Here is a 25,407-nt window from a genome sequence, read left to right on the forward strand (position 1 = left end):
CCTGTCTAACGTGGAGATGTCTTGTACGTCATCCAAAAATAAATCAAAGCCTGATATGATTGATTGTCAACTGTCTGCCGGTGTTTCAAACATTAGGGTTTTTTTCTGCCTTGAGTGTGTTTGATGCAACAGGGAGGCATCAAAGAGGCTGAAAAGCAGCAGCAGAGCGTTGATTCATTTTACTGTTGCTGCACTGTCGCTAAAACAAAGTCACGCTTATGTAAAGTTGCCATGCAGCTGGATTCCTGCTGTGTTCGTTAAAAAGAGGGAAACCACTCCTTCATGTTGTTGACTTCAACATTAAGACAGCATGGAAGCAGCTTGTTGCTTTACACCTCAAATAAGACGCCTATGAACGCCAGTTTGTGTTTCCTACCAATGACTCTGCAACATTTCTTCAAAATACATAGAAAAAACATTGGAACCTTTTCTTGTCAAGCTTGTCACACATCAAATTCTACTGATGTTAGAGTCTCAAATGTTGGTGAAATGTCCATCAAAGACTGTATTTTAGTAGAAATATGGATCCATACATATATATACACTTATATGAACTTTCTGGACACATAATACCAGACCTATTTGAAAAATGGACACTTTTTCCATTGTTAATTGCAAATATTTATTCGTTATTTTAATATCTAACAATTTTGAGCCATTTTGGACAACTTTCAAGTCTTTATGAACAAGTTTCATGGCATTCTGAACAATTTTGAGTCATTTTGCATAAGTTTTACATCATTTTTGACAGGTTTCAGGCCAAAATTGCAAAAAAAAAAAAAAAAAGGAACATCTTCTTGTCAAACTTGTCACACATCAAATTCTACTGATGTTAGAGTTTCAAATGTTGGTGAAATGTTGATCAAAGACTGTATTTTAGTAGAAATATGGATCCATCCACATATATACACTTACAGGAACCTTCTGGTGACACAATATCTGTCTCAATTGAAAATTTTGCATTTTTTTCCCCCTCATTTTCAAGGATCAAGAATTATGTATTTTTGACATTTTGAGATTAAATTCAGTCATTTTGGACACATTTTAAGACATTTTAGACAATTTTAAGACACCTTAGACAAGTTAAAAATGCACAAAACTAGAACTTTTTCTTGTCAAACTTGCCACACATCAGATTCTACTGATGTTAGAGCCTCAAAAGTTGGTGAAATGTTGATCAAAGACTGTATTTTAGTAGATATAGGAATCCATCAACATATATACAAGTATGAAAACTTTATGGATATCAACCTGTAACCCACAATACCAACCTGAGTTGAAAACTTTGCACTTTTTCCCCCCATTTTGAAAGACAAATAATTCGTTTTTTTGCCATATTGAAGCTAATTTCAGTCAGCCGGTTGCTAGAATTAACATCATCAAACTGTTTTCCTAAGGAATGGGTAAATCATATTATCAGGATCAGACTAATTCTTTGAACTGTTTTCCATCAGTCAGTTTGTCCTCTTGGTCAGCAGTAACAGCTAGCTAAATATCTAGCTTCTACTGCTGAGAAAAAACTAAGATTAGCATGGATTAGCAACCCTGTTACTGTGATTAGAGTAGGGTTAGCAAACAACACAGAAAACATGGAATAAAAATGCTACCATTGATGTGGAAGCTGAGCCAATGCAGCCTTTGATAGTTTATTACCTATTATTGATCAATATGGAGCAGAAAACTGGAAAAAAGAAGGTTTGTTTTTCAAACATTTTGAAGCCTAAATGTTCTCCAATTCTGGAATGACCTTTATGCAAATTTGGTGCGGGGAGTGGAGGTCCGAAGCCTCGCGAAACGTTTGTTAAACGTCCAAACTAGCCGTCGTCGAACTAAAACGAGGACAGATTCAGCAGCTTATTTCTCACCTCAAATGCTTTCAGAAATACTTTTCACTGAACTGTTGTGACAAGAAAAACCGCCCCTGTGGACGCGTATCATTAGACACTAGAACCTGAGTCTTTAAGTTCACTGACACCACATTGTTCTACCCACATCTGTTGTCGGTGTGTACACTATCCCAGAATGCACCGGGTGGAAGGCGGTTGACAACAGTCCATCAGAGGGCAAAACAGATCAAACGATTTCTGATTCGAGATCAAGCGCAGCACGTCGGACGGATCCTCACGCTGACATTAGCACTTGAAAGTGAATTAGTTTGGGTCAGCATTTTCATTCTTTTTCTTTCTTTCTCGTCTCAGATTACGGCGCTCTGAATACCAACGAGCTGCCGCAGCCTTTGATTTCACTGTTTCCACTGCTAATCTCCCAGACGTAGCGCCTCCTAATGACCGCAGCCTCTGATTAATTACGGTACAATCACCACTTATAGATTTTCATTTTGGAGACTATCGAAGAGGTGGGCGGCGTCTCATAAAATAAAATAAAAATGTTTCTGTGTGATGCTAATTTCCATCAGGCAGGCAGAAATCATCGCATGAATTTTTAAAAAGAATCACCTCTTCAGCTCGGTTTGAAATTAGCATCAGGTTGCATCAGAAGAAAAGACATGTCTTGTTTGTTGTGATCATAAAAAATACATCTAGGAGGAACGAAGTCTGAGTGGAGCTCATGTTTGTGGCAGAAAAACTTCCCTGAATTAAGCCCTGAACTTGAGGTTAGACTTTTCAACTGATTATTAAGAGAAGCAGAAGTTGTAAATGTGGTTGTCATAGAAACTAAACCTTGAACTGCACAAATAATTCAAAACAGCTGCAATCAATCTTTTTATAAAAAGAGAAAATACTGTGAAACAGTGTGAAGAGTGTCAGTAGAAATGGTTGACCTACTGAGGATGATTTGATCTCGGTTTTATGGAGTTTTATCGAGACGCAGCTCTTTGTTTTGCTGCCGGATGACAGCGGTGATGTTTTTGTTCACCTTCGTAACATCATTTACAGCAGGCAGGTGACAGAAATAGAGAAGCTGGTGGATATAGTGGTGCATTTAGCAGCTAAAGAAGCAGATATCTATCTTAGGAGGAGGTGGTGGAGACCAAAAACAGAGCTAAAAGAGTAAAAACTGAACTTGAACTACAGCGATATTATTAGAACTTCCACCGCTATGCAGATGACACCCTGTCATATTTATCTATTTACCCCGATTATAGAAATCTGTTACTCAAATTTCATATTTGCCTCAAAGGCTTAAAGGCCTGATCATCTTTGTTTTGAATTCACACAAACCTGAAGGCATTGTATTTGCCCCTAACCATATAAATATACTGGAACTGAACATTTTACTGGTAGTAAACAAAGACCACAGCATTGACCAATAGTTATTAATTCAACATAGACAATGGATCACAGGCTTTTGAGTGAAGTGCTGAGTCATTTTGGACAGTTAAAGAGGTTTTTATCATTCTGGACAATACTTGGAGTAATTCTGAACATGTTTTAATTGTTTTTGGACAAGTTTCAAGTCATTTTGCGCAAGTTTGTGTGCATGGAGACTGTTGTGTTCACTCTTGCAGCCAAAAGCACAAACATTTGATGAGTTTTGCTTGCGGTTAAGACATTTAGAGTTTTTACGTTGAAATTTTCATTCAATTTGGATAAGTTTCAAGTCATTTTGGACACATTTTGAGTAACTTTGCACAAATTTTCACGTTATTTTGGGCAAGATTGAGTGAGTAAAGACTCCTGTGTTTACATTTGCAGCCAGATTTCTTATCTTTTTGGGCTAATTATCAACTCATTTTTGTCATTTTGGACAAAATTTTGAGTAATTCTAAACAATTTTCAAGTCATTTTGGACAACTTTGAGTGCATTAAGGCCATTGTGTTCACCATTGTAGTTAAAAGCAGGACATTTGATAAATTTTCTTGGCGGTTGAGACATTTTAGAGTTTTTAAGTTTAAATTTGCAGCCATTTTGGACATGTTTTGAGTCACTTCAGACAGTTTAGAGAGGCTTGTGTCATTCTGGACAAATGCTTGAGTAATTGTGAACACATTTTAATTGTTTTTGGACAAGCTTTGAGTAATTTTGGACATTTTTCAAATCATTTTGGACAAGTTTGAATGCATCGAGACTGTTGTGTTCACTCTTGTTGCCAGCAGCAGAACATTTAGTGAGTTTTGTTAGCGGTTCAGACATTTTAGATTTTTCTAGAAGCAGCAGTGTGCAGTAAATAAAAATGTTGCACTCACAGGCAGCTGCTCATTCTGATTGGTTCACCTGGAAGCAGTGAGGGGGCGGGGCTATACAGCGTTTGAGCCAGACGAATGCTATTTTTAGGTAGCATTTAGGTCAAATTCTCACTAGCTTGTAAAGCTAGGAGGCTAACTTAATGTGCTTGAAGAAGGACAGAATCAAATGTTTTTGTGTCTCAAAGTTTATAAGAACCACAAAACACAATAAAGACGGATTGTCACTAAAATCTGATCTAACTTTATGTACTTAATCGAGCTTTTCTGTGAGACATGATGAGATGAACGTCTCTACATACCTCTAGGATTACAGTGCAGATGAGTTTGACACACTGAATTATGGCATCTTGGCTTCCTGATATCGTCACTTCTCTCTCTGTGGAGTTTGGTAGGAGGTCGCCTGCCACCTGCACCTGGGCGCCTGTCGTCTGCACAAAAACACACAAAAAATAGTAATTATTCTCTAACTGCCAGCAGAAAAGCTGCCGTCAGAAGCCGCTGAGATTCAGAAGGTCGAGTGTCGGTTTGTGTATTTATAGATGAAACTAAAACAGTGAATCAAAGACACTTTAATGTGGTATGTTCATGGTTTTTAACAAGTTTCTTTAAGTAGAATTGATTCCATTCCTCCAGGCCTTGGTTAGTTGACTCAGGTTGCTATGGAAACTGTCAGATCATCGATCTCGCATTCAGCTCGATATGATTCGCCTGTGAAGTTCTCAAGGTCTCATTTCACACAGTGCCGCTCCTCGCTCGTTGGAATTTAACATTTCAAAAAGATAACTTTGCTTTTTTGTCCAGGAAGGGGTTTGATTTTATTCGACAAGGTTTCAGTCTGACAGGAATCCAGTGAACATCTGTCAGGAAACATAGAAATATGGCAGCTCGTCGGTTGAGATTCCTCCTGGATGCTGGATGACATGAAAACACAGTAACCCACCCGGCCCTCGTTTAACGGTTTAAATTAAACTTCCTGTCATCTCTAAACGTCCATCAGTGCTACAATTTTCTACAGGGCTCTGATCCATTGAAGTTAATGCTGACATTAGCCACATTAGCCGCACAATGCGCTAACACTAACAAATTCCCCATCGTTATAAAGACATGGCCAATAAACAATTAAATTAATCCACTGTGTCTTCGGTTCCTTAGATCCTGGCAGTGCATGAAGACTCTTGTGTTCACTCTTATAGCCAACAGCAGAACATTTGGTGAGTTTTGAGGCGTTTTAGCAGAGGAACTATAAAAAATAAAAACACCACATAATATTAAAGGAGACTTAAATCTACACTGTTATAAATGGCTGTAAGAATACAACCAAATTCTACAAGCAAAATATGATTCTAAGAATGTAAGAATGACAGTTAGCAGCTAACAGGCTAAAATAAAAACCAACGAAAGGTTTTCACACAACATTTCACAAAACACTGTTTAGAACCAGGAAACTGTAGAATTTAAAATCCTTCTCCTCATATGCAAAACTCTTAAGCTCTTTGTTTTTTCACTGATTTTAATACAGTCAAATTAGTGTAATTTCACAGTAAAACATTATAAAAGAACAAATCTGTCTTGATGTGGACATGATTAACAGTTTTGGTATTTATCTGTGTTTTGCCATCCATAGTTTGACAACACATGAAATTATAGTTAAAAATGTTTGAAAACTTGGCCTAGACTTCTAAAAGATTTCCCATGACGCACTGGGCTCCTCATCTCTGCTGGAAAAATGTGTAAATTATTGTCAGTTTTCTTTTTTTAGAAAATATTTTGACCATGGAAAAACTTTTCTTACATTTATGGTTAGTGATCAGACAAAGTTGTATTTACTCTGATCGTTCATGTTTTCAATAAAGAATGGTTTATATTTTACAAAATCTTTCAGAGGGTATGGAAACTTATGAGCACAACTGTTCCACCGCTGCATGTCACTAACTCTTTGTCTTCTGTCTCTGTACTTTCGTCCTTTCTGCATCTTTGAATCTGGAGTTTATCTGCAGTTTCTAACCTTATCTTCAAAATGTTGAATTTTCTCTTGTTTGTCTGTTTTCTATCCGTTATCACATTCTGAACCTCTTTTAACCTCACCCTGACCAGTCGAGGAAGGGCCTGGGTCGGCTGGACGTTTTGTTACTCAAAGACAATCCAAACGAATCTCTGGATTTGTTATGAAAAGTGCCTTGAGAGGACAAATGTTGTGAACTGGTTCCATATAAATGAAGCAAATTCAGCTGAATCTCCAACATGCCTGACAAAGTGACTCCATCTCCATCCAGGTGACTCACCTCTCTGATCTCCTTGATCTTAGAACCTCCTTTACCGATGAGGGAACCACACTGGCTGGCCGGGATCACCAGCCGGAGGGTGACTGGAGGTTTGCTGGTCACTGTGCCGTTGGCTACCAAAGCTGCCAGGTCCTGGGAGAAAGACAAAAATAACAGAAACACATGGATTTAATTCAATTCAACTTACACCTTGACGAGTCCTTAAAGGGATCTTCCATTAGTGTCAGTGTGTTGGGAGAACAACAAGCTGCTGCTCTAAATCAACATCTGTAGATTTTGGGTAATTTCATGTCTCTGATTTGCTTGAAACCTTTCTATCATGAAATATGCAAATTTAAAATGGTACCTGTGAAATTTTAGATTGATAATACAAAGCACTTGACAGTACATGACATCTTTACAGCTATGGACAACAAACAGGCCTGCATAGCCCCCTTCATAGACCTGGCCAAACCTTCGATTCAGTAGACCACACCATCCTCCTGCAAAGGCTCTCTAGCATTGGCCTGTCCTCAAGCTGCATTAACTGGTTTGCCAGCTACCTTAATAATCGTATACAGAGAGTCAGAACCACCGATCATCCCTAAGGGTGTACCTCAAGGCTCCATCTTGGGCCCAACTTTGTTTTCTATCTACGTAAATGATGGGGCCAAAGCTACTGGTGTATCCGGGATACACCTCTATGCTGATGACACCATTATTTACTCCACTGGCCCATCACTTCACTCCTACTTCAATTGAGGAGTCTTTCATTTACGCCTCAATTCCAAGAAAACTAAATGCATGCTAGTCAACCGGACTAACAGTGTCTTCTGCCACCCAAAGATCAACTGAGCAGATGGCTCAGATCTGGATTTCATCAATTCCTTACAAGTACCTTGGTCTCTGGCTGAACTCTTCATTTTCTTTCACTCCTCACATGATTATTCTACAGGCTAAGATCAAATCTAGACTGGGGTTCCTTTACTGTAATAAGGCCTCCTTTACATACTCTGCCAAAGATACCCTTGTGAAGATGACCATCCTCCCCATGTTTGATGTCATCTATAAAATGGCCCCTAAGTGACACTTAACAGGATTGATGTCCTCTATCACTCAGCCATCCGTCTTGCTACCAGTGCTCTTTTCTCCACCTTTACAAACTAGTGAGTTGGTCTTCTCTTTACACCAGGTAAAGCAGGTTCTGTTTTTTTAGACCCATTGTATCACTGAATGCCCGATCTTTTCACCTTTTTGAACAGCATCTCAGTTTTCGTACTGAATAGTTTGAAACGGGAAACAAATCACAGTTCTTAGAATAAAGAAGGTTCTTACACCAGATGCTCTAGTTCTGTTCGATATTCATTTAATCTTTAAGGACTCATTGAGATGGACGTTGACCCACTTTCATCAGATTTGTTTAGACTGAACGTACTGCCGTATGTATGACCTTTTCATCTTTTTACATGTCTCAGTCTTCCTGTATAAACACCTCCTGCAGAAAAACCAAAGCTCTGCTCTGTGGTTTTGACCTCCAGCCTTTAAAGTTGAACTCTGATGACCAGAAACCTCCACACTGTCCATCATGTCATACTTCGGATGCGGATCACAGATTGGACTCGACCCGGTCAAACGCCACCGGCTGCCTCTCCGACCTTCACGTCCTTCATCGCTGTCCTCTAAACTCTCAGCTCCTCTTCCTCACTTTCACTTCTGCTCTGTGGACCAATCGGCTGCTCTCATGTCGGAGGAACAACAGAATATAGTCTGAATTTAACAACCAGCCGACGTTTCAAGGCTTCAACGGAGCATAAAATCAATGGCTTCAGACACGAACACACAACTGGAATAAGTCAGCAGATAATACTAAAGAAAGAATTCATGTTTCTGCCACTTTTTAAAGGCGTATGCAATTTTTGATTCCTCTCAAAAGAACATGTCACTTATTCACTTTATCCAAACACTGAATGTAAAAACATCATACTGTCATTATTAATCGAGTTGCAGCAGAATATGTTGAGGAATACATTTATTTTTTTTTACATTTGATTGAAAATTTACATTGTTTAAAATTTAAGCAGCAAAAATTTATTATTTTATGATATTTTTACCATTATTTGACATAAAAATGACACTTTTTTAAATGTAGAAAATATCTCATTAAAATCAAAAAATCAAAAATGATGAAGATATTTATAATTGCTGTCTTTGTCTTTTTTTAACCTTGCTTAGATTTTCACAGATGTTTGATGTTTTATTTTATTTCTGAGTTCTCTCTCCTTCAAATCCCAATGCTAATATTATGCTATGCTATGGTATGCTATTCTATTTCATTCGATGCTATGCTACTCTATTCTACTTTATTCTATGGTATGTTAATGCTATGCTATTCCATTTGATGATTTTCTTTTCTACTTTATGCTATGCTATTCTATTTTTTGCTATGATATGCTATGGCATGGCATGCTCATACTATGCTATGCTATTCTACTCTATTCTATGCTAATGCTATGCTCTTCTGTGGTAGTACTATGCTCTTTCATGCTATGCTATGCTATTCTATTCTACAAAATAAGCTGCTTCAGTCTTGGGTACACTGTAAAAAAATATTGTGAAACCTGTGCTTAAAATCTGTAAAAAATTGTGAAAATAACAGCAAATATCTGTATAATAATTTCATTTTTGATGATTTAAAAGGAGTAAAAAGTCTACATGGCAAACTAATTATTATTTGTAAAAGTAAACAGTTTTGATGCAGACGTTATTTACAGTTTTGCCTCTTTATGTTTGTTTATAGCTAACACAAATTAACATTTTTCTGTGTTTTTAGTAGTTATCTGTAATTCAATGAAACAACAAACAACTAAATTAAGTCTCTCTTCAGGACTTTCAATTACAGTGAAAAATGATGAAAAATATGAAAATAATCTAATGAAACATCTATAGCTCTGAGGGTTAAAAATCAGAATTCACACGTGGACCGTCTTCTCTGAAACTCTCGTTAGCCGTTCTCTCTCTCTTTTTAATTGCTTCGCCTCCTTTCCCCTTCAGCAGCTCCTCTTAACTTCCTCCCCCTTCCCTCATTCCTCTCTACCTCCCCCTCTGGCAGCTTAACTCCCCCTCTTTAATTAACTCAGGTAATAAATAACCTGCTGCTAACCACAACCGTCCAATCAATGAGGCCGACTGGAGTCACACTGCTGACGTCTGAAATGTAAATTAATTTATTTACATCGACTCTTCGTTCTGCTGCTTTTTCTTCTGGTCACATTAATTAAGAGTCAGAGTTTGGTCCCAAAGGTGAACCGTGGAGATGACGGAAAACCACTTTAGTTTCTGTTCTGAAGCTTCTAATGGAATTAAATTCAAACAATAAACTATATTAAGTTGGGACAATCATCTTTTCTTCGACAATGATTGATAATTCTTAATAAATAAGGTTTTATTTTCCACATCAACAGAATTTCTGAAACATTTTTCTGAACATTTGCTTAAAGGTTATGCTATTTTTACAGTGTTTGTTAAACTTATTTTATTTGTGTTTTGTTTCTTTTTATTGTTTATTTTCTTTACTTTTTCTGCTGTCACAACTGAATTTATCCTCAAGGATTAATAAAGTATTTCTGTGCTATTGTATTCTATGCTATGCTATGCTATTCTACGCTATCCTATTCTATGCTATGATATTTCATCCTAATGCTATGCTAATGCTATTCTACTCTATTCTAAGCTATTCTATGTTATCATATTTGAGACTATGCTATTAAATTCTATTCTATGCTATGCTATTCTGTCCTATTCTACTCTATTCTATGCTAATTTATGCTATGAGATTCCACACTAGTGCTATGCTAATGCTATGCTGCTCTACTCTATTCGATGCTGTGCTATTCTATGCTAACGATACGCTATTCTATTCTATGCTAATGCTATGCTTTTCTATTCTATTCTATGCTATGCTATTCTATTCCATGCTATGCTATTTTTTGCTAATGCTATGCTATTCAATTCGATTCTATTCCATGCTATGTTGTGCTATTCTATGGTAATGCTATGCTATTCTATGCTATCATATTCTGTGCTAAGCTATTAAATTCTATTCCGTGCTATTCTATTCTATGCTAATGCTACACTAATGCTATGCTATTCTACATATATATATATATATATATATATATATATATATAAATGCAGTAATTCAGCTCCTAAACTCCAGATTGAACCTCTGTGGGTTCAAACACTGAACTCTGATTCGTCTTCATTTAATCCCAGATCACACTTTTCATTCCTCCTCTTCATAATCTCTCTTCTTCAGCCTCATTAACTTTTCATTGGACCTCCTCTCTCCTCATCTCCATCCCCTTCCATCTCCACATCCTTTTCTTTAAAGCCACGTCCATCTCACAATGTTTCCTCGTTTTTTATTAAATCCCTTCAGCTCCGTAAATCTCCGTCCACTCGTCATTTACTTTCCTTCCATTAGGATCACTGAGATTTAAATAGCAGCCGTCTGGACTTAATTTCTCAGAATGTGACGCGTTCTGAAACGACAACCAGACGCTCAGATTCTCCACAACCAGAACCTCTCTGGACCAAACATGGAGCACAGTAAGTCTTTAGAGGGAAATATTCTGAATGTACACTGTATAATAAAAAAATAAAAAAATCTTTAAAAAAAATGAAATATCTCATGTGAAATCATATCTTTTCTGTTATTTTGGGAGATATTGTTTATAATTTAATGAAATTGTGAAAATCTGTTCAACAAAAGACAGGGAAAAAATATACATTTTATGTTTAATATATTAAAATATCCTGATTTAAATAGTTTGCAACTTTACTGTCAAACCATTTTCATAGTGTCTAAAATTAGCCTGAATTGTTTAAAATGAGGCTAAAACTGTCCAAAATGAGCCTGAAATTGTATAAAATGAGCCTAAAATTGTATAAAATGAAGCTAACATTGTCAAAAATTTGCCTAAAATTGTCCAAAATGAGACTAAAATGGTGCAAAATGAGGCTAAAATTGTATAAAATTAGGCTGAAATTGTCCAAAATGAGGCAAAAATTGTATAAAATGAGGCTAAACTTGTCCAAAATGAGCCTAAAATTGTCCAAAATCCCTTCAACTTATTCAAAAAATATAATTTTACAGTCAAACATTAAGTAGTAATGTGATTATTTACAGTTTTGGTCTGTTTTTTTTAAGGTTTACATGTAAATTAACGTTTTTTCCTGTGGTTTTACTGGATATTAGCAGTATTTAAACAATAAAAACATGTAACTGTGTGTTTTCCTGGCTGTATCCTCCCGTCATATGGATCTGTATTGATTGTATGGATCTATATCAGTCGTATGGATTTTTATCAGTCGTATGGATCCGTATCAGTCGTATGGATCCGTATCAGTCGTATGGATCCGTATCAGTCGTATGGATCCGTATCAGTCGTATGGATCTTTATCAGTCGTATGGATCTTTATCAGTCGTATGGATCTGTATCAGTCGTATGGATCTGTATCAGTCGTATGGATCTTTATCAGTCGTATGGATCCGTATCAGTCGTATGGATCCGTATCAGTCGTATGGATCCGTATCAGTCGTATGGATCCGTATCAGTCGTATGGATCCTTATCAGTCGTATGGATCTTTATCAGTCGTATGGATCCGTATCAGTCGTATGGATCCGTATCAGTCGTATGGATCCGTATCAGTCGTATGGATTTTTATCAGTCGTATGGATCTTTATCAGTCGTATGGATCTGTATCAGTCGTATGGATCCGTATCAGTCGTATGGATCCGTATCAGTCGTATGGATTTTTATCAGTCGTATGGATCCGTATCAGTCGTATGGATCTGTATCAGTCGTATGGATCTGTATCAGTCGTATGGATCCGTATCAGTCGTATGGATCTTTATCAGTCGTATGGATCTGTATCAGTCGTATGGATCTTTATCAGTCGTATGGATCCGTATCAGTCGTATGGATCCGTATCAGTCGTATGGATCCGTATCAGTCGTATGGATTTTTATCAGTCGTATGGATCTTTATCAGTCGTATGGATCTGTATCAGTCGTATGGATCCGTATCAGTCGTATGGATCCGTATCAGTCGTATGGATTTTTATCAGTCGTATGGATCCGTATCAGTCGTATGGATCCGTATCAGTCGTATGGATCTGTATCAGTCGTATGGATCCGTATCAGTCGTATGGATCTTTATCAGTCGTATGGATCCGTATCAGTCGTATGGATCTGTATCAGTCGTATGGATCCGTATCAGTCGTATGGATCTTTATCAGTCGTATGGATCTATATCAGTCGTATGGATCTATATCAGTCGTATGGATCCTTATCAGTCGTATGGATCCGTATCAGTCGTATGGATCCGTATCAGTCGTATGGATCCGTATCAGTCGTATGGATCCGTATCAGTCGTATGGATCCGTATCAGTCGTATGGATCCGTATGGATCCGTATCAGTCGTATGGATCCGTATCAGTCGTATGGATCTTTATCAGTCGTATGGATCCGTATCAGTCCTATGGATCCGTATCAGTCGTATGGATCTTTATCAGTCGTATGGATCCGTATCAGTCGTATGGATCCGTATCAGTCGTATGGATCCGTATCAGTCGTATGGATCCGTATCAGTCGTATGGATCCTTATCAGTCGTATGGATCCGTATCAGTCGTATGGATCCGTATCAGTCGTATGGATCCGTATCAGTCGTATGGATCCGTATCAGTCGTATGGATCCGTATCAGTCGTATGGATCTTTATCAGTCGTATGGATCCGTATCAGTCGTATGGATCCGTATCAGTCGTATGGATCCTTATCAGTCGTATGGATCCGTATCAGTCGTATGGATCCGTATCAGTCGTATGGATCTTTATCAGTCGTATGGATCCGTATCAGTCGTATGGATCCGTATCAGTCGTATGGATCCGTATCAGTCGTATGGATCTGTATTCGCTGGGCGTCGCTTCATGAACATTTTCCTCACATCCAGGCTGATGTTCAGCTGAATTTAAAGTCTCTGATATCTCGGCAGGATGCTGAATGAAAACTGAATGGCTGCTTATTCAGGAGGTTTGTTCGGTTTCACTTCTTATCAACATCAACCAGAAAGTGTTCTTCTGTTGATTCTGTCCCGTGTTGGAGGTAATTAAACACATTTCGCCAAGCTCACAGCATCTGGATGAGAAATAACACCCAAAGGTTGGTGTTGTGTTCATTAAATACTGAATGTTCTGGTTCTGTTTCAGTGAAAACATTCGTCTTTTATCACTTATTCCGGTCTGTGGTGTGAATCTTACATTTGAACATTTGAGTTCTGGTAAAAACTGGAACATTTTGAATGATTCTGGACAATCTAAGGTCATTTTTATGTAATGTAGGGCAAGTACAAAGTCATTTAACTCATTTTCTCATCGTTTTAAACACACTTTTAACAAGGACCGGAAGCCTGGATGTGTTTGTTTTGTGTTTGCCGAAAATTAGCCGAAAATTGTCCAAAATATCCTTAGCGTCTCCAAAACTTGCTGAAAATGACTTCAGAATGGCTGAATTTAACTAAAATGTCATAAAGTTTGCCACAGAGACCAGTGAAGTCACAATCTGATCCTGATTCCTCTCTGAGCAAATCCTGACGCTTCATTTGTCCAAAACTAGCCTGAAATTGTCCAAAAATACCTCCAACTTATACAAATTATACATTGTATGTAGTAGTATTTTTGTGTATTACTGTGTACCTCCTCCAGTTTTAGCTAATCATGGTAACTGTGTGTATTTCTGTAGTATTTCTGTAGTATTTTTGCAGTATTTTTGCAGTATTTGCGTGTACCTCCTCCAGCTTGAAGGTGATCATGGTAACTGTGTGTATTTCTGTAGCATTTTCTGCAGTATTTTTGCAGTATTTGCGTGTACCTCCTCCAGTTTTAGCTAATCATGGTAACTGTGTGTATTTCTGTAGTATTTTTTGCAGTATTTTTGCAGTATTTCTGTGTACCTCTTTCAGTTTTAGCTAATGTATTTCTGTAGTATTTCTGTAGTATTTTGCAGTATTTTTGCAGTATTTGCGTGTACCTCCTCCAGTTTTAGCTAATCATGGTAACTGTGTGTATTTCTGTAGTATTTCTGTAGTATTTTTGCAGTATTTTTGCAGTGTTTGCGTGTACCTCCTCCAGTTTTAGCTAATCATGGTAACTGTGTGTATTTCTGTAGTATTTTTTGCAGTATTTTTGCAGTATTTCTGTGTACCTCTTTCAGTTTTAGCTAATGTATTTCTGTAGTATTTCTGTAGTATTTTTGCAGTATTTTTGCAGTATTTGCGTGTACCTCCTCCAGTTTTAGCTAATCATGGTAACTGTGTGTATTTCTGTAGTATTTCTGTAGTATTTTTGCAGTATTTTTGCAGTGTTTGCGTGTACCTCCTCCAGCTTGAAGGTGATCATGGTAACTGTGTGTATTTCTGTAGCATTTTCTGCAGTATTTTTGCAGTATTTGCGTGTATCTCCTCCAGTTTTAGCTAATCATGGTAACTGTGTGTATTTCTGTAGTATTTTTTGCAGTATTTTTGCAGTATTTCCGTGTACCTCTTTCAGTTTTAGCTAATGTATTTCTGTAGTATTTCTGTAGTATTTTGCAGTATTTTTGCAGTATTTGCGTGTACCTCCTCCAGTTTTAGCTAATCATGGTAACTGTGTGTATTTCTGTAGTATTTCTGTAGTATTTTTGCAGTATTTTTGCAGTGTTTGCGTGTACCTCCTCCAGCTTGAAGGTGATCATGGTAACTGTGTGTATTTCTGTAGCATTTTCTGCAGTATTTTTGCAGTATTTGCGTGTATCTCCTCCAGTTTTAGCTAATCATGGTAACTGTGTGTATTTCTGTAGTATTTTTGCAGTATTTTTGCAGTGTTTGCGTGTACCTCCTCCAGCTTGAAGGTGATCATGGTAACTGTTAGTATTTCTGTAGTATTTCTGTAGTATTTTCTGCAGTATTTGCATGTACCTCCTACAGCTTTCGCTAATCATGGTAAGTGTTAGTATTTCTGTAGTATTTTTACAGTATTTTTGCAGTATTTGCGTGTACCTCCTCCAGTTTTAGCTAATCATGGTAACTGTGTGTATTTCTGTAGTATTTTTTGCAGTATTTTTGCAGTATTTCCGTGTACCTCTTTCAGTTTTAGCTAATGTATTTCTGTAGTATTTCTGTAGTATTTTTGCAGTATTTTTGCAGTATTTGCGTGTACCTCCTCCAGTTTTAGCTAATCATGGTAACTGTGTGTATTTCTGTAGTATTTCTGTAGTATTTTTGCAGTATTTTTGCAGTGTTTGCGTGTACCTCCTCCAGCTTGAAGGTGATCATGGTAACTGTGTGTATTTCTGTAGCATTTTCTGCAGTATTTTTGCAGTATTTGCGTGTATCTCCTCCAGTTTTAGCTAATCATGGTAACTGTGTGTATTTCTGTAGTATTTTTGCAGTATTTTTGCAGTGTTTGCGTGTACCTCCTCCAGCTTGAAGGTGATCATGGTAACTGTTAGTATTTCTGTAGTATTTTCTGCAGTATTTTTGCAGTATTTGCATGTATCTCCTCCAGTTTTAGCTAATCATGGTAACTGTGTGTATTTCTGTAGTATTTCTGTAGTATTTTCTGCAGTATTTGCATGTACCTCCTACAGCTTTCGCTAATCATGGTAAGTGTTAGTATTTCTGTAGTATTTTTACAGTATTTTTGCAGTATTTGCGTGTACCTCCTCCAGTTTTAGCTAATCATGGTAACTGTGTGTATTTCTGTAGTATTTTTTGCAGTATTTTGCAGTATTTCCGTGTACCTCTTTCAGTTTTAGCTAATGTATTTCTGTAGTATTTCTGTAGTATTTTTGCAGTATTTTTGCAGTATTTGCGTGTACCTCCTCCAGTTTTAGCTAATCATGGTAACTGTGTGTATTTCTGTAGTATTTCTGTAGTATTTTTGCAGTATTTTTGCAGTGTTTGCGTGTACCTCCTCCAGCTTGAAGGTGATCATGGTAACTGTATGTATTTCTGTAGCATTTTCTGCAGTATTTTTGCAGTATTTGCGTGTATCTCCTCCAGTTTTAGCTAATCATGGTAACTGTGTGTATTTCTGTAGTATTTTTGCAGTATTTTTGCAGTGTTTGCGTGTACCTCCTCCAGCTTGAAGGTGATCATGGTAACTGTTAGTATTTCTGTAGTATTTTCTGCAGTATTTTTGCAGTATTTGCGTGTATCTCCTCCAGTTTTAGCTAATCATGGTAACTGTGTGTATGTCTGTAGTATTTTTGCAGTATTTTTGCAGTGTTTGCGTGTACCTCCTCCAGCTTGAAGGTGATCATGGTAACTGTGTGTATTTCTGTAGCATTTTCTGCAGTATTTTGCAGTATTTGCGTGTATCTCCTCCAGTTTTAGCTAATCATGGTAACTGTGTGTATTTCTGTAGTATTTTTGCAGTATTTTTGCAGTGTTTGCGTGTACCTCTCCAGCTTGAAGGTGATCATGGTAACTGTGTGTATTTCTGTAGTATTTCTGTAGTATTTTCTGCAGTATCTTTGCAGTGTTTGCGTGTACCTCCTCCAGCTTGAAGGTGATCATGGTAACTGTGTGTATTTCTGTAGTATTTCTGTAGTATTTTCTGCAGTATCTTTGCAGTGTTTGCGTGTACCTCCTCCAGCTTGAAGGTGATCATGGTGAACGCTCTGAATACGCAGTCCGTCGGCCCGGTGATGGTGATGATCCTCTCCGGACAGGAACCTTCTGAGATGTTGATCCTGGCGCTGCTCTGTGGGGGGAGGAGGGGGGAGGAGCAGGGGATTGTGGGAAAATTATTTTTTGGTAAAGGGAGGGCGAAAGAGGGAGGGAGGGGATTATGGAGGAGTCGGGGGAGGAAGATGGAGGTTAATGGAAGCAGGGAGGGAGGGACGGGGAGGAAGGGGGAGAGAGAAAACACATTAGTGGGGGGGAGGGGGGAGATGAGGAGCAACGACAGAGAAGAAGAAGAAGAGGAGGAGGAGGAAGAGGAGAACCAGTCTGACCACCTGAAGGAGATTCACCTGTGATGCAGGAGGAGATTACCTGGAGGAGGGAGGAGGGAGGGGGGAGGGGGGAGGAAGGAGGGGAGGAAGGAGGGGAGGAAGGAGGGGGGAGGGGAGGCAGCCACATGAAGAAAGAAGATTGAAGTTTTCAGGAGAAGAAAGAAGGAAATGAAAAGATTAGGAGGAGGAAGATTGGAGGATAGAAATGAAATAAAGGAGGAAGAGGAGGAGGAGGAAGAGGAGGAGGAAGAGGAGGGAGAAGATGAGGACGAAGAGGAAGAGGAGGAGGAGGAAGAGGAGGAGGAGGAAAAAGAAGATGTTGAAGAGGAGGATGAAGAGGAGGAAGAAGAAAGGAGCAGGAAGGAAGAGGAGGAGAGACAAGGTGGCGCAAATAATTGAGGAAGAAAAGACAAGAGACGGAGCAAAAACCCAAAGGAGGAGGATGAAGATGATGATGAAGAGGAGGATGAAGATAAACATTAGGAGAGAATCAGTGAAGCTGAATTAACTGAAAGGTTTATTAATTATTGATTGTTTAACGTCTGATCACTGATCGATATTCTGTTTTTCTTGCAGTTGGAAATAGCTGATTTAAAAAGCTGGATGAAGTCTTTGGATGAGGTGGAGAGACGTTCACTGAGAAAGATGGAGGCCACTCTGACCAACATGGATCATCCACTTCACATCTGCTTCAATGAACAACGAAACATCAGTGGACGGCTCCTATTACTGCAGGACTGAAAGATTCAGGAAATCTTTCTTACCATCAGCAATCAGGCTGTTTAATTCTAAAGTAAACCGATGAGACCCCAGACAATGGAATTTCCCTTTGAGGATTGATGAAGTTACTACTTCATACTGTATTGTATAGATTTATGGTTTTCGTCAAAAACTCGTCCTGCAGCTTTAAGAAGACCCAAATTAATTATATTGTTTTATTCAATGAGCAACGGGAATCAGTTTGTTTGAGACTTTTGGTTTTAAATCTTCGTACGTTTTTTCCTAAATTTGTAAAAGTGTTGAAAATGACTAAAAAATTGCCCGAAATGACTAAAAATTGGTCCAAATGATAATGAATTGGTTGAAAATGACTCAATTTGTCCAAAATGACAAAAATTCCCAAATTTACTAAAAAGTGTTTCAAAATGGTCAAAAGTGTTCAGAACTGCTGAAGATTTGTCCGAAATGACCAAAAAGTAGTTCAACATGACTAAAAGTAGTCCCAAAGTCACTATAAAATAGTTCAAAATTACTTAATATTGGTCCAAAATGGTTTAAAATTTGGCCAAAATGACAAAGAATTGTACAAAACGACAAAAATTGTCCAAAATGACTAAAAAGTCATTCAAAACTACTAAGTCCTAACTTAAATCCATCACTAACCTGTGGACTGATGAAGACACCAGTCAGTTAAACTGACAGCATAATGATACTGCCACCTCCATGCTTGACAGTAGGTTCAGTGTAACCAAATATCAGCTTTACTGTTTCTATATTTTTGACCCGTTTCCTTTTCCAGGCAGTCTCTGAAGAAGCCTGTTGTGTTGTTTATCCTCTAAATGCCACTAAAAGCTGCTTCATTCGTTCCTGTTTGTGTAAAACTGAGTAGCCGTCCTCCCTGCCTCCCTCTATAACGGCTGCAGATCTTTGTCGTCTTCATTACTCTTCATTTGTGGTGGAGGGACGTTGGTTGGTGTCGTCCACCGGATTACTCGTCTCGGTTCTGCTTTATTAGGACTCGGAATGCGACGCTTCGACTCTGTTAATGCAGAGTCTCTTCATAAAAACCCGAAGCCCTGAACAGCGGATTTAACGTCGGAGTGTTTGCTCTGTCAGTTTGCATACGGGATGAGTGAGGAGTCGAGGCGGCGGGTCGGAATAAAGAAGAGTGATGAGACGAAGACCAGAGCTGGATGTGAGAGGAAAATATCCACGTAAATATTCATGTTTGCTGCCGCTGTCAGACAGGAAAAAAACAATTCCTCTTCATGTGTTTCCCCCGACTCTCTCTGAGGAGGTGAAGCCGTCCAGAGCGTCTCATTTTTAATTGGGTGCTCGTTTTCTCATGTGTTTGGTTTTCATTCATGTGCAGCTTCTGGTTTGTCTGATGGCAGCTCAGCAGTTTAACAAAACTGACATAAAATGAGTTTAAAATGCTCCAAAAAGACTTGAAATGTGTCCAAACCAAGCTAAAAATGATACAAAATGAAATACAGATAGACAAATTGCCCAATTTTTAATAAACTTGTTTCAAAAATTGTCCAAAATGACTTGAACCTTGGCCAAAATGACGACCAAAGTTACTCAATAAATGTCCAAAATCCGGACAAACTGAGTTTAAAGTTGCAGAATATCAATAAAATCTGTCCCAACATCACTTAAACCTTGTCAAAGTCAAATAGACTTGCCCAGAAATTACTCAGATTGTCCAAAATGACTTGAAAATTTGGTCAAAAATGACATGACATGTCAAAATTTGTCAGAAATGACAACAGAACAGTCCAAAATGACTAAAAATGTGTTAAAATGACTCAAACTTGGTCAAAATGACAAAACAATGGTCCAAAATGACTCAAAAATGGTCCAATGTGATTAAAAAGCTTCAACGGCCTGAGCTAAACACGCAAACACACAAGATCTAACATCAGAACATTACCATGAAAGAATATCATCAGCTCTTCTGCTGTGACGTCTCAGAAGTTAAAACCCTCCCAGCAGTCAAACGTAACTCTGGAGTTCCTCGGTGTTGATTCATGTTGATTCTGTTGATTTCTGTTGATTTTTGTGCTGATTCCTGTTGATTCCTGTTGATTCATGTTGATTCTGTTGATTCCTGTTGATTTTTGTGTTGATTCCTGTTGATTCCTGTGTTTTTTTTTGTGCTGATTCGTGCTGCAGCCACACATTTCTAAATAATTCCTCCCTGCAGAGCGTCTTTGTGGGTTATTATTTAGCATTTTTTCCAGGCGAGCGGGGAACTAAATTGAGTAAATTCTGGCTCATTAGAACACAGACAGCATTGTTTTCTTGTTGAAACACACCGGATGCTGACCTATTTTGAGCTGCAGTGAAATGAGAGGATTCCTCACATGTTCTGTTCACACTGAGGCTTTTATTCGAGGCCGCCGGGACTCCACAGAGCTGCTGCAAAACAACAATAAGGATTCGGTGACACAACGCCTCTTCCTCGTGTCTCTGGGGTAATATGAGGAGGCCATTCCATGATGAATCCCATTCTCCTGATGCTTTTCTGTCTTTATCCAAATGGTTGGACGAGGATGGTGTTGGTTTTGCGGCGACTCTAATCGGAGAATCCCTGCATCTTTATAGAAAAGGAGTCATCAGATGTGATGAATCAATCAAAAATTATCCAAAAAGAAAAAGAAAGAATGAAAAATCATGCCTAAAAAGTGGTTCAGAATGGCTTAAAAAATTTCCCAAATGACTCAAAATTTGTCCAAAAAGACTAAAACTTTTTTCAAAAATTACTAAAAGATAATTCACATTACATAAAAGTGCTCCAAAATGGTTTAAAACTTTCCAAAATGACTCACAATTTGGTCCCAAAATGACTAAACATGTGTTTGGAATTCACCCAAACTTGTTAAAAAATGATGCAAAAATGTCTGAAATGGCAAGAAATAGTCCAAAATGACTAGAAAATGTTCAAAATGACAAGAAATTGTCCAAAATGATGACAAAGTAGTTCAAAAATATTTAAAATTGGTCTAAAATGGTTTAAAAATTGTACAAAATGACTAAAAATGTGTTGAAAATGAAAATTATTATGAATTGGTTCAAAATGACTAAACCAAATTTGACTCAGAAATGACTGGAACCCTGTCCAACATTATTTTCAATGGTTAGAAATGACTCTGAACTGGTCAGAAATGACTCATTTAGTGGTAAAGAAATGTTCCATCAGTCTAGAATGAAGGTTTTAGATTGTTCTCCCCAAAGGCCTGACTTAGACCCCAAACAGAATTCCGACATAAGTCTGTATTTAATTTGTTTTCATCGTTGGGGGTGAGCTGCTGCCTGAAGCAAGGAGTTTAAGGATCTAGGGTTCTTGTTCATGACTGATGGTAAAACAGACAGTGAACCCGGTTTTTCTAAAAACACATGAGGTCTGGTCGGCAGGTCACTAAGCGCCACAGAAGTCTCTGTCATGGTGCCCATTGCCTAGCTAACCTCCCACAATGCTCTCTGCTGGCAAACATGGAAGCTCCACGCAGTTTAAGCCACCAACTTTTCTGTTCGTTATAATTTTAAGCTGAGCAGAAAAACTGCAATCATCTATCTTAATAAACATTAAGAGGCTCCACCTGGTGGAACAGCCGGGTACTACAGCTGATCTACGGTACATTTACTGACATGCATGTCCCCTCTTCTACCTTACTGGTTAATCTATTTGCAGACTGTGATCTAATAAACCCTCAGTGGAACCTTCCTACCTCCTGTATCTCCAGAACTCTGTCATCTAGAAGCCCTTCTTCCTTCGTCCCTCGGCGCTCCTACCTTCACTCCTCTACGCCTCTTTTGTCTTTCTCCGCCGTCCTTTCCCCGTCACTCTCTCTCTATTTGCATCTCTGTTTCCTTGAAAATACAGGAAGGTGTAGAGGACGGATATTCCACAGGGACGCTACAGCTCCGAGCGTCGTCGTTGTTTTACCGGCTTCTGCCAGCAAAGAGCAGCTAAACGTGACTCAACGTCAGGCGGAAACACCAAACACTTCACAGAGTTAACTTTTCTCCTGGAAATTGTTGAATTTGATGGGATGTTTTATGGAACGGTTAAATCGCAGCAGAGAGAGGTCTGAGCAGAATATATGATTTTGTTGAAGATTTCTCACAGATTCAGAGTGGATTTTGAACAGTTTTCTGATCAGTTCTCAGGATCCATGTGAGCTGAGGGGTTTTCTGGGTTAACAGGAGACAGAAGAGAAGAAGAGGACAGAAAGAGGAAGGATGGGGATGGATGGCGGTGTCTTACCATCTTCTCGATTCTCTTCACGGTTTCTCCTTTCTGCAAACAAACAAGACAACAAATCAGCCTTTCTAAAGTCATCTATGGAAGATCTTACAAAAAGGATCTATTAGGAGTGTAAAAACAACCCTAACCATTGTACCTTCGAATGTGATGAATGTTTATTTAAAGTCCTGCAGTTCAGTTTTAATGACTTTTTTGTGTCATTTTTTTGTGATTTTGGTGTCTCATTTTAGTGATTTTGTGTCTCGTTTTGATCATTTTTTTGTCTCATTTTAGTGCTTATTCTGTGTTTGGAATTTCGTTTCGGGGTTTTGTGATTTTGTCTCATTTTGATGATTTTGTGTCTTTTCGATGATTTGTGTCTCGTTTTCACGATTTTGTGTCTCGTATTTTTGTGATTTTGTGTCTCGTTTGATAATTTTGTGTCTCGTTTTAGTGATTTTGTGTGTCGTTTTTGTCCATCTTGTGTCTTTTTGTGACAGTTTTGTCCATTTTGTGATCATTTTCTCTCATACACTGTAGATATTTAACTATCTCCATGTTTACAACCTCTACAAACTTTTCCTCTCTGCTCATCATCAGTAGAAGATGTTCCTCCATGCTGGATGGATCTCCACAAACCTGCTCTCTGCTCACCGTTTCTGAGCCATGCTGCTTTTATTTGACTCATTCTGTAGCTTGATTTTACGCTCAGTGTAAAGTTGTTCCAAAATAACTAAAGTCTTACCAAAGTAGCATAAAAATGTAAAAAAAAAACAACCTAAATGGTTAAAAATGACTCCAAATTCATCTGAAATAACTTGAAACTTGTCCAAAAATGTCCAAATTACCTTGAAACTTAAAAGCGGAAATGCTAGCCAAAGGAGGTCGTACAAAATATCAAGATTTTTGGTTTATATATGTGAATAAGTTGTGAATTAATTGTTCTGGTTTGTTATTTGCTTCATATATAACAACACAATGTTTAGTTTCAAACACATTTTTGACAGATTTCTAAAGTATTTCTGTTTTCTTGTTTTCAGGTAGTGTAATGAATTTGTTCCATGAAACTGAGAATGCAGAGCTGTTTATACATAACATATGAGATGTGTCTGCATTTATTGCTGTAGAAACCTCCTTCTAATGGAGGACGGTGAACGTGGAAGCCGTGCTGTAGAATCCAGGTGAGGAGAATGAATCAGCGACGCTCTCCGCCTGCTAATCAGCCGCCACTGGGACGCCCCCGAGCTCCTCCGCCGGCTGAAGAGTCTGACGTTCCCACGACAAATAAACCTGCAGTTTGTTTCCGAGCTGTAACGTTTATCTGCGCTGACACCTCGTCCTCGTCGCTGCCGCCTTAAAGCCGAGGAACCCCAGAGAGCAGCTGTGATTTTAATTCCATCTCTGCGTCTCAGACTGGGAGCTAATAGTCGAAATCTAAATATACGCTGAAGGAAATCAGGCCCGGCCGCCGCGGCCATTATCGCACTTCGCTCAGCTGTGATATATTTGGAAAAGAAATCCGTCAGGGTTTTATTTAACAGTTAAATTGACTCGCGTCCCTCGACAGCGGCTCGTTTCCACCGGAATGACTGGGAATTTTCACACACTATTAATTCACATTTCACGGGAACTTCACATCGCCGTCGTCGGATTACAGTGAAAGACCAGATATGGATCAGATGTTCAGGGGGTTTTCAAACGTCGCTGTGAAATTACTGCATATCTGACTTTCATTTAGAAACCCTGATGTTGTGTTTACAGAGAAATCTTTTTAAGTTCAATTTTAATGGTGTGAAATCCAGGTTTATGTGTTTTAAATGCAGTAAACCAACACGTTTCTGTTGCTATTAAAGACATTAACTCACCTTTCCGATGATGCTTCCAACTTCCTGTGGAGGAAACAGAAACAGGAAGTGTCAGTTTTAGCGTCCTTTAGAGGCATAATTGCAAACTTTTAATATGACCAAAAACTAATTAAGGCAAAAATGCTATTATTGCGACAACTGCAGAAAATGAACTAAAAAGAAGCTTTTTAAGACATGGTAGTCGTCTGACTTTTCAACAGTCCTTGAACTCACCAAGCATGACGTTTGGCTTTGTTTGGCAAATTAGCCTACGAGCTAGACAAGATGTTTCATCAAAATTACTTTCATCTACATGTTTCATTTAAAAAAATCCCCAAAGAATAAATGTTTGCCCCAGATTCTGGGAAAAACCTTTATGAGAGTGTATCGATCAATGGGCACCAAGACAAAGACTTAAGTGGTGCTTCATGACCTCTAAAGATATCTAACGATCTATACATTTCATTTCAAAATTAACCAAAGATTAAGCGTTTGCACCAGGTTCTGTTTTTAAAAAAAACATAAAAACAACTTTATGGAATTTTACCTAGCAATGGGCACCAAGACAAAGACTTAAGTGGTGCTTCATGACCTCTAAAGATATCTAACGATCTATACATTTCATTTCAAAATTAACCAAAGATTAAGCGTTTGCACCAGGTTCTGTTTTTAAAAAAAAAACATAAAAAAAAACTTTATGGAATTTTACCTAGCAATGGGCACCAAGACAAAGACTTAAGTGGTGCTTCATGACCTCTAAAGATATCTAAAAATATTTATTAAAAATGACTAAAATCTACATGTTTCATTTACACGTCCTCCAAAGATTAAATATTTACACCGATTTCTGTAAAATAAATAAATAAATTAAAAAAACTTTATGGGAGTTTAGCTAGCAATGGGCACCAAGACAAAGACTTAAGTGGTGCTTCATGACCTCTAAAGATATCTAAGGGTATTTCGTCAAAAAGACTTAAATCTATAAGTTTCATTTAAAATTTCCCCAAAGATTAAGACACCAGATTCTGTAAACAAATGTAATGTGAGTTTAGCTAGCAATTGGCACCATGACAAAGACCTAAGTGGTGCTTCATGACCTCTAAAGATATTTCATTAAAATGTCGTA

At 38.1% G+C, this 25,407-nt stretch overlaps 1 protein-coding gene across 1 annotated transcript in view; it reads right to left on the reverse strand.

The window, feature by feature from the left end:
- The window catches only part of LOC110971126 (poly(rC)-binding protein 4-like), a 134,011-nt gene that overhangs the window by 50,826 nt on the left and 57,778 nt on the right, over positions 1 to 25,407 (reverse strand). Inside the window, exons 4-8 of the mRNA XM_051948554.1 lie at positions 24,303 to 24,326; positions 22,459 to 22,491; positions 17,096 to 17,212; positions 6,431 to 6,562; positions 4,448 to 4,576 (exon numbers count right to left, since the gene is read on the reverse strand). Coding sequence (XP_051804514.1) covers positions 4,448 to 4,576; positions 6,431 to 6,562; positions 17,096 to 17,212; positions 22,459 to 22,491; positions 24,303 to 24,326 — 435 coding nt within the window. The remainder of the gene's footprint in view (positions 1 to 4,447; positions 4,577 to 6,430; positions 6,563 to 17,095; positions 17,213 to 22,458; positions 22,492 to 24,302; positions 24,327 to 25,407) is intronic.

Source organism: Acanthochromis polyacanthus, chromosome 5, assembly GCF_021347895.1.
Source record: "Acanthochromis polyacanthus isolate Apoly-LR-REF ecotype Palm Island chromosome 5, KAUST_Apoly_ChrSc, whole genome shotgun sequence".
In the NCBI taxonomy this organism is placed as follows: Eukaryota; Metazoa; Chordata; class Actinopteri; family Pomacentridae; genus Acanthochromis; species Acanthochromis polyacanthus.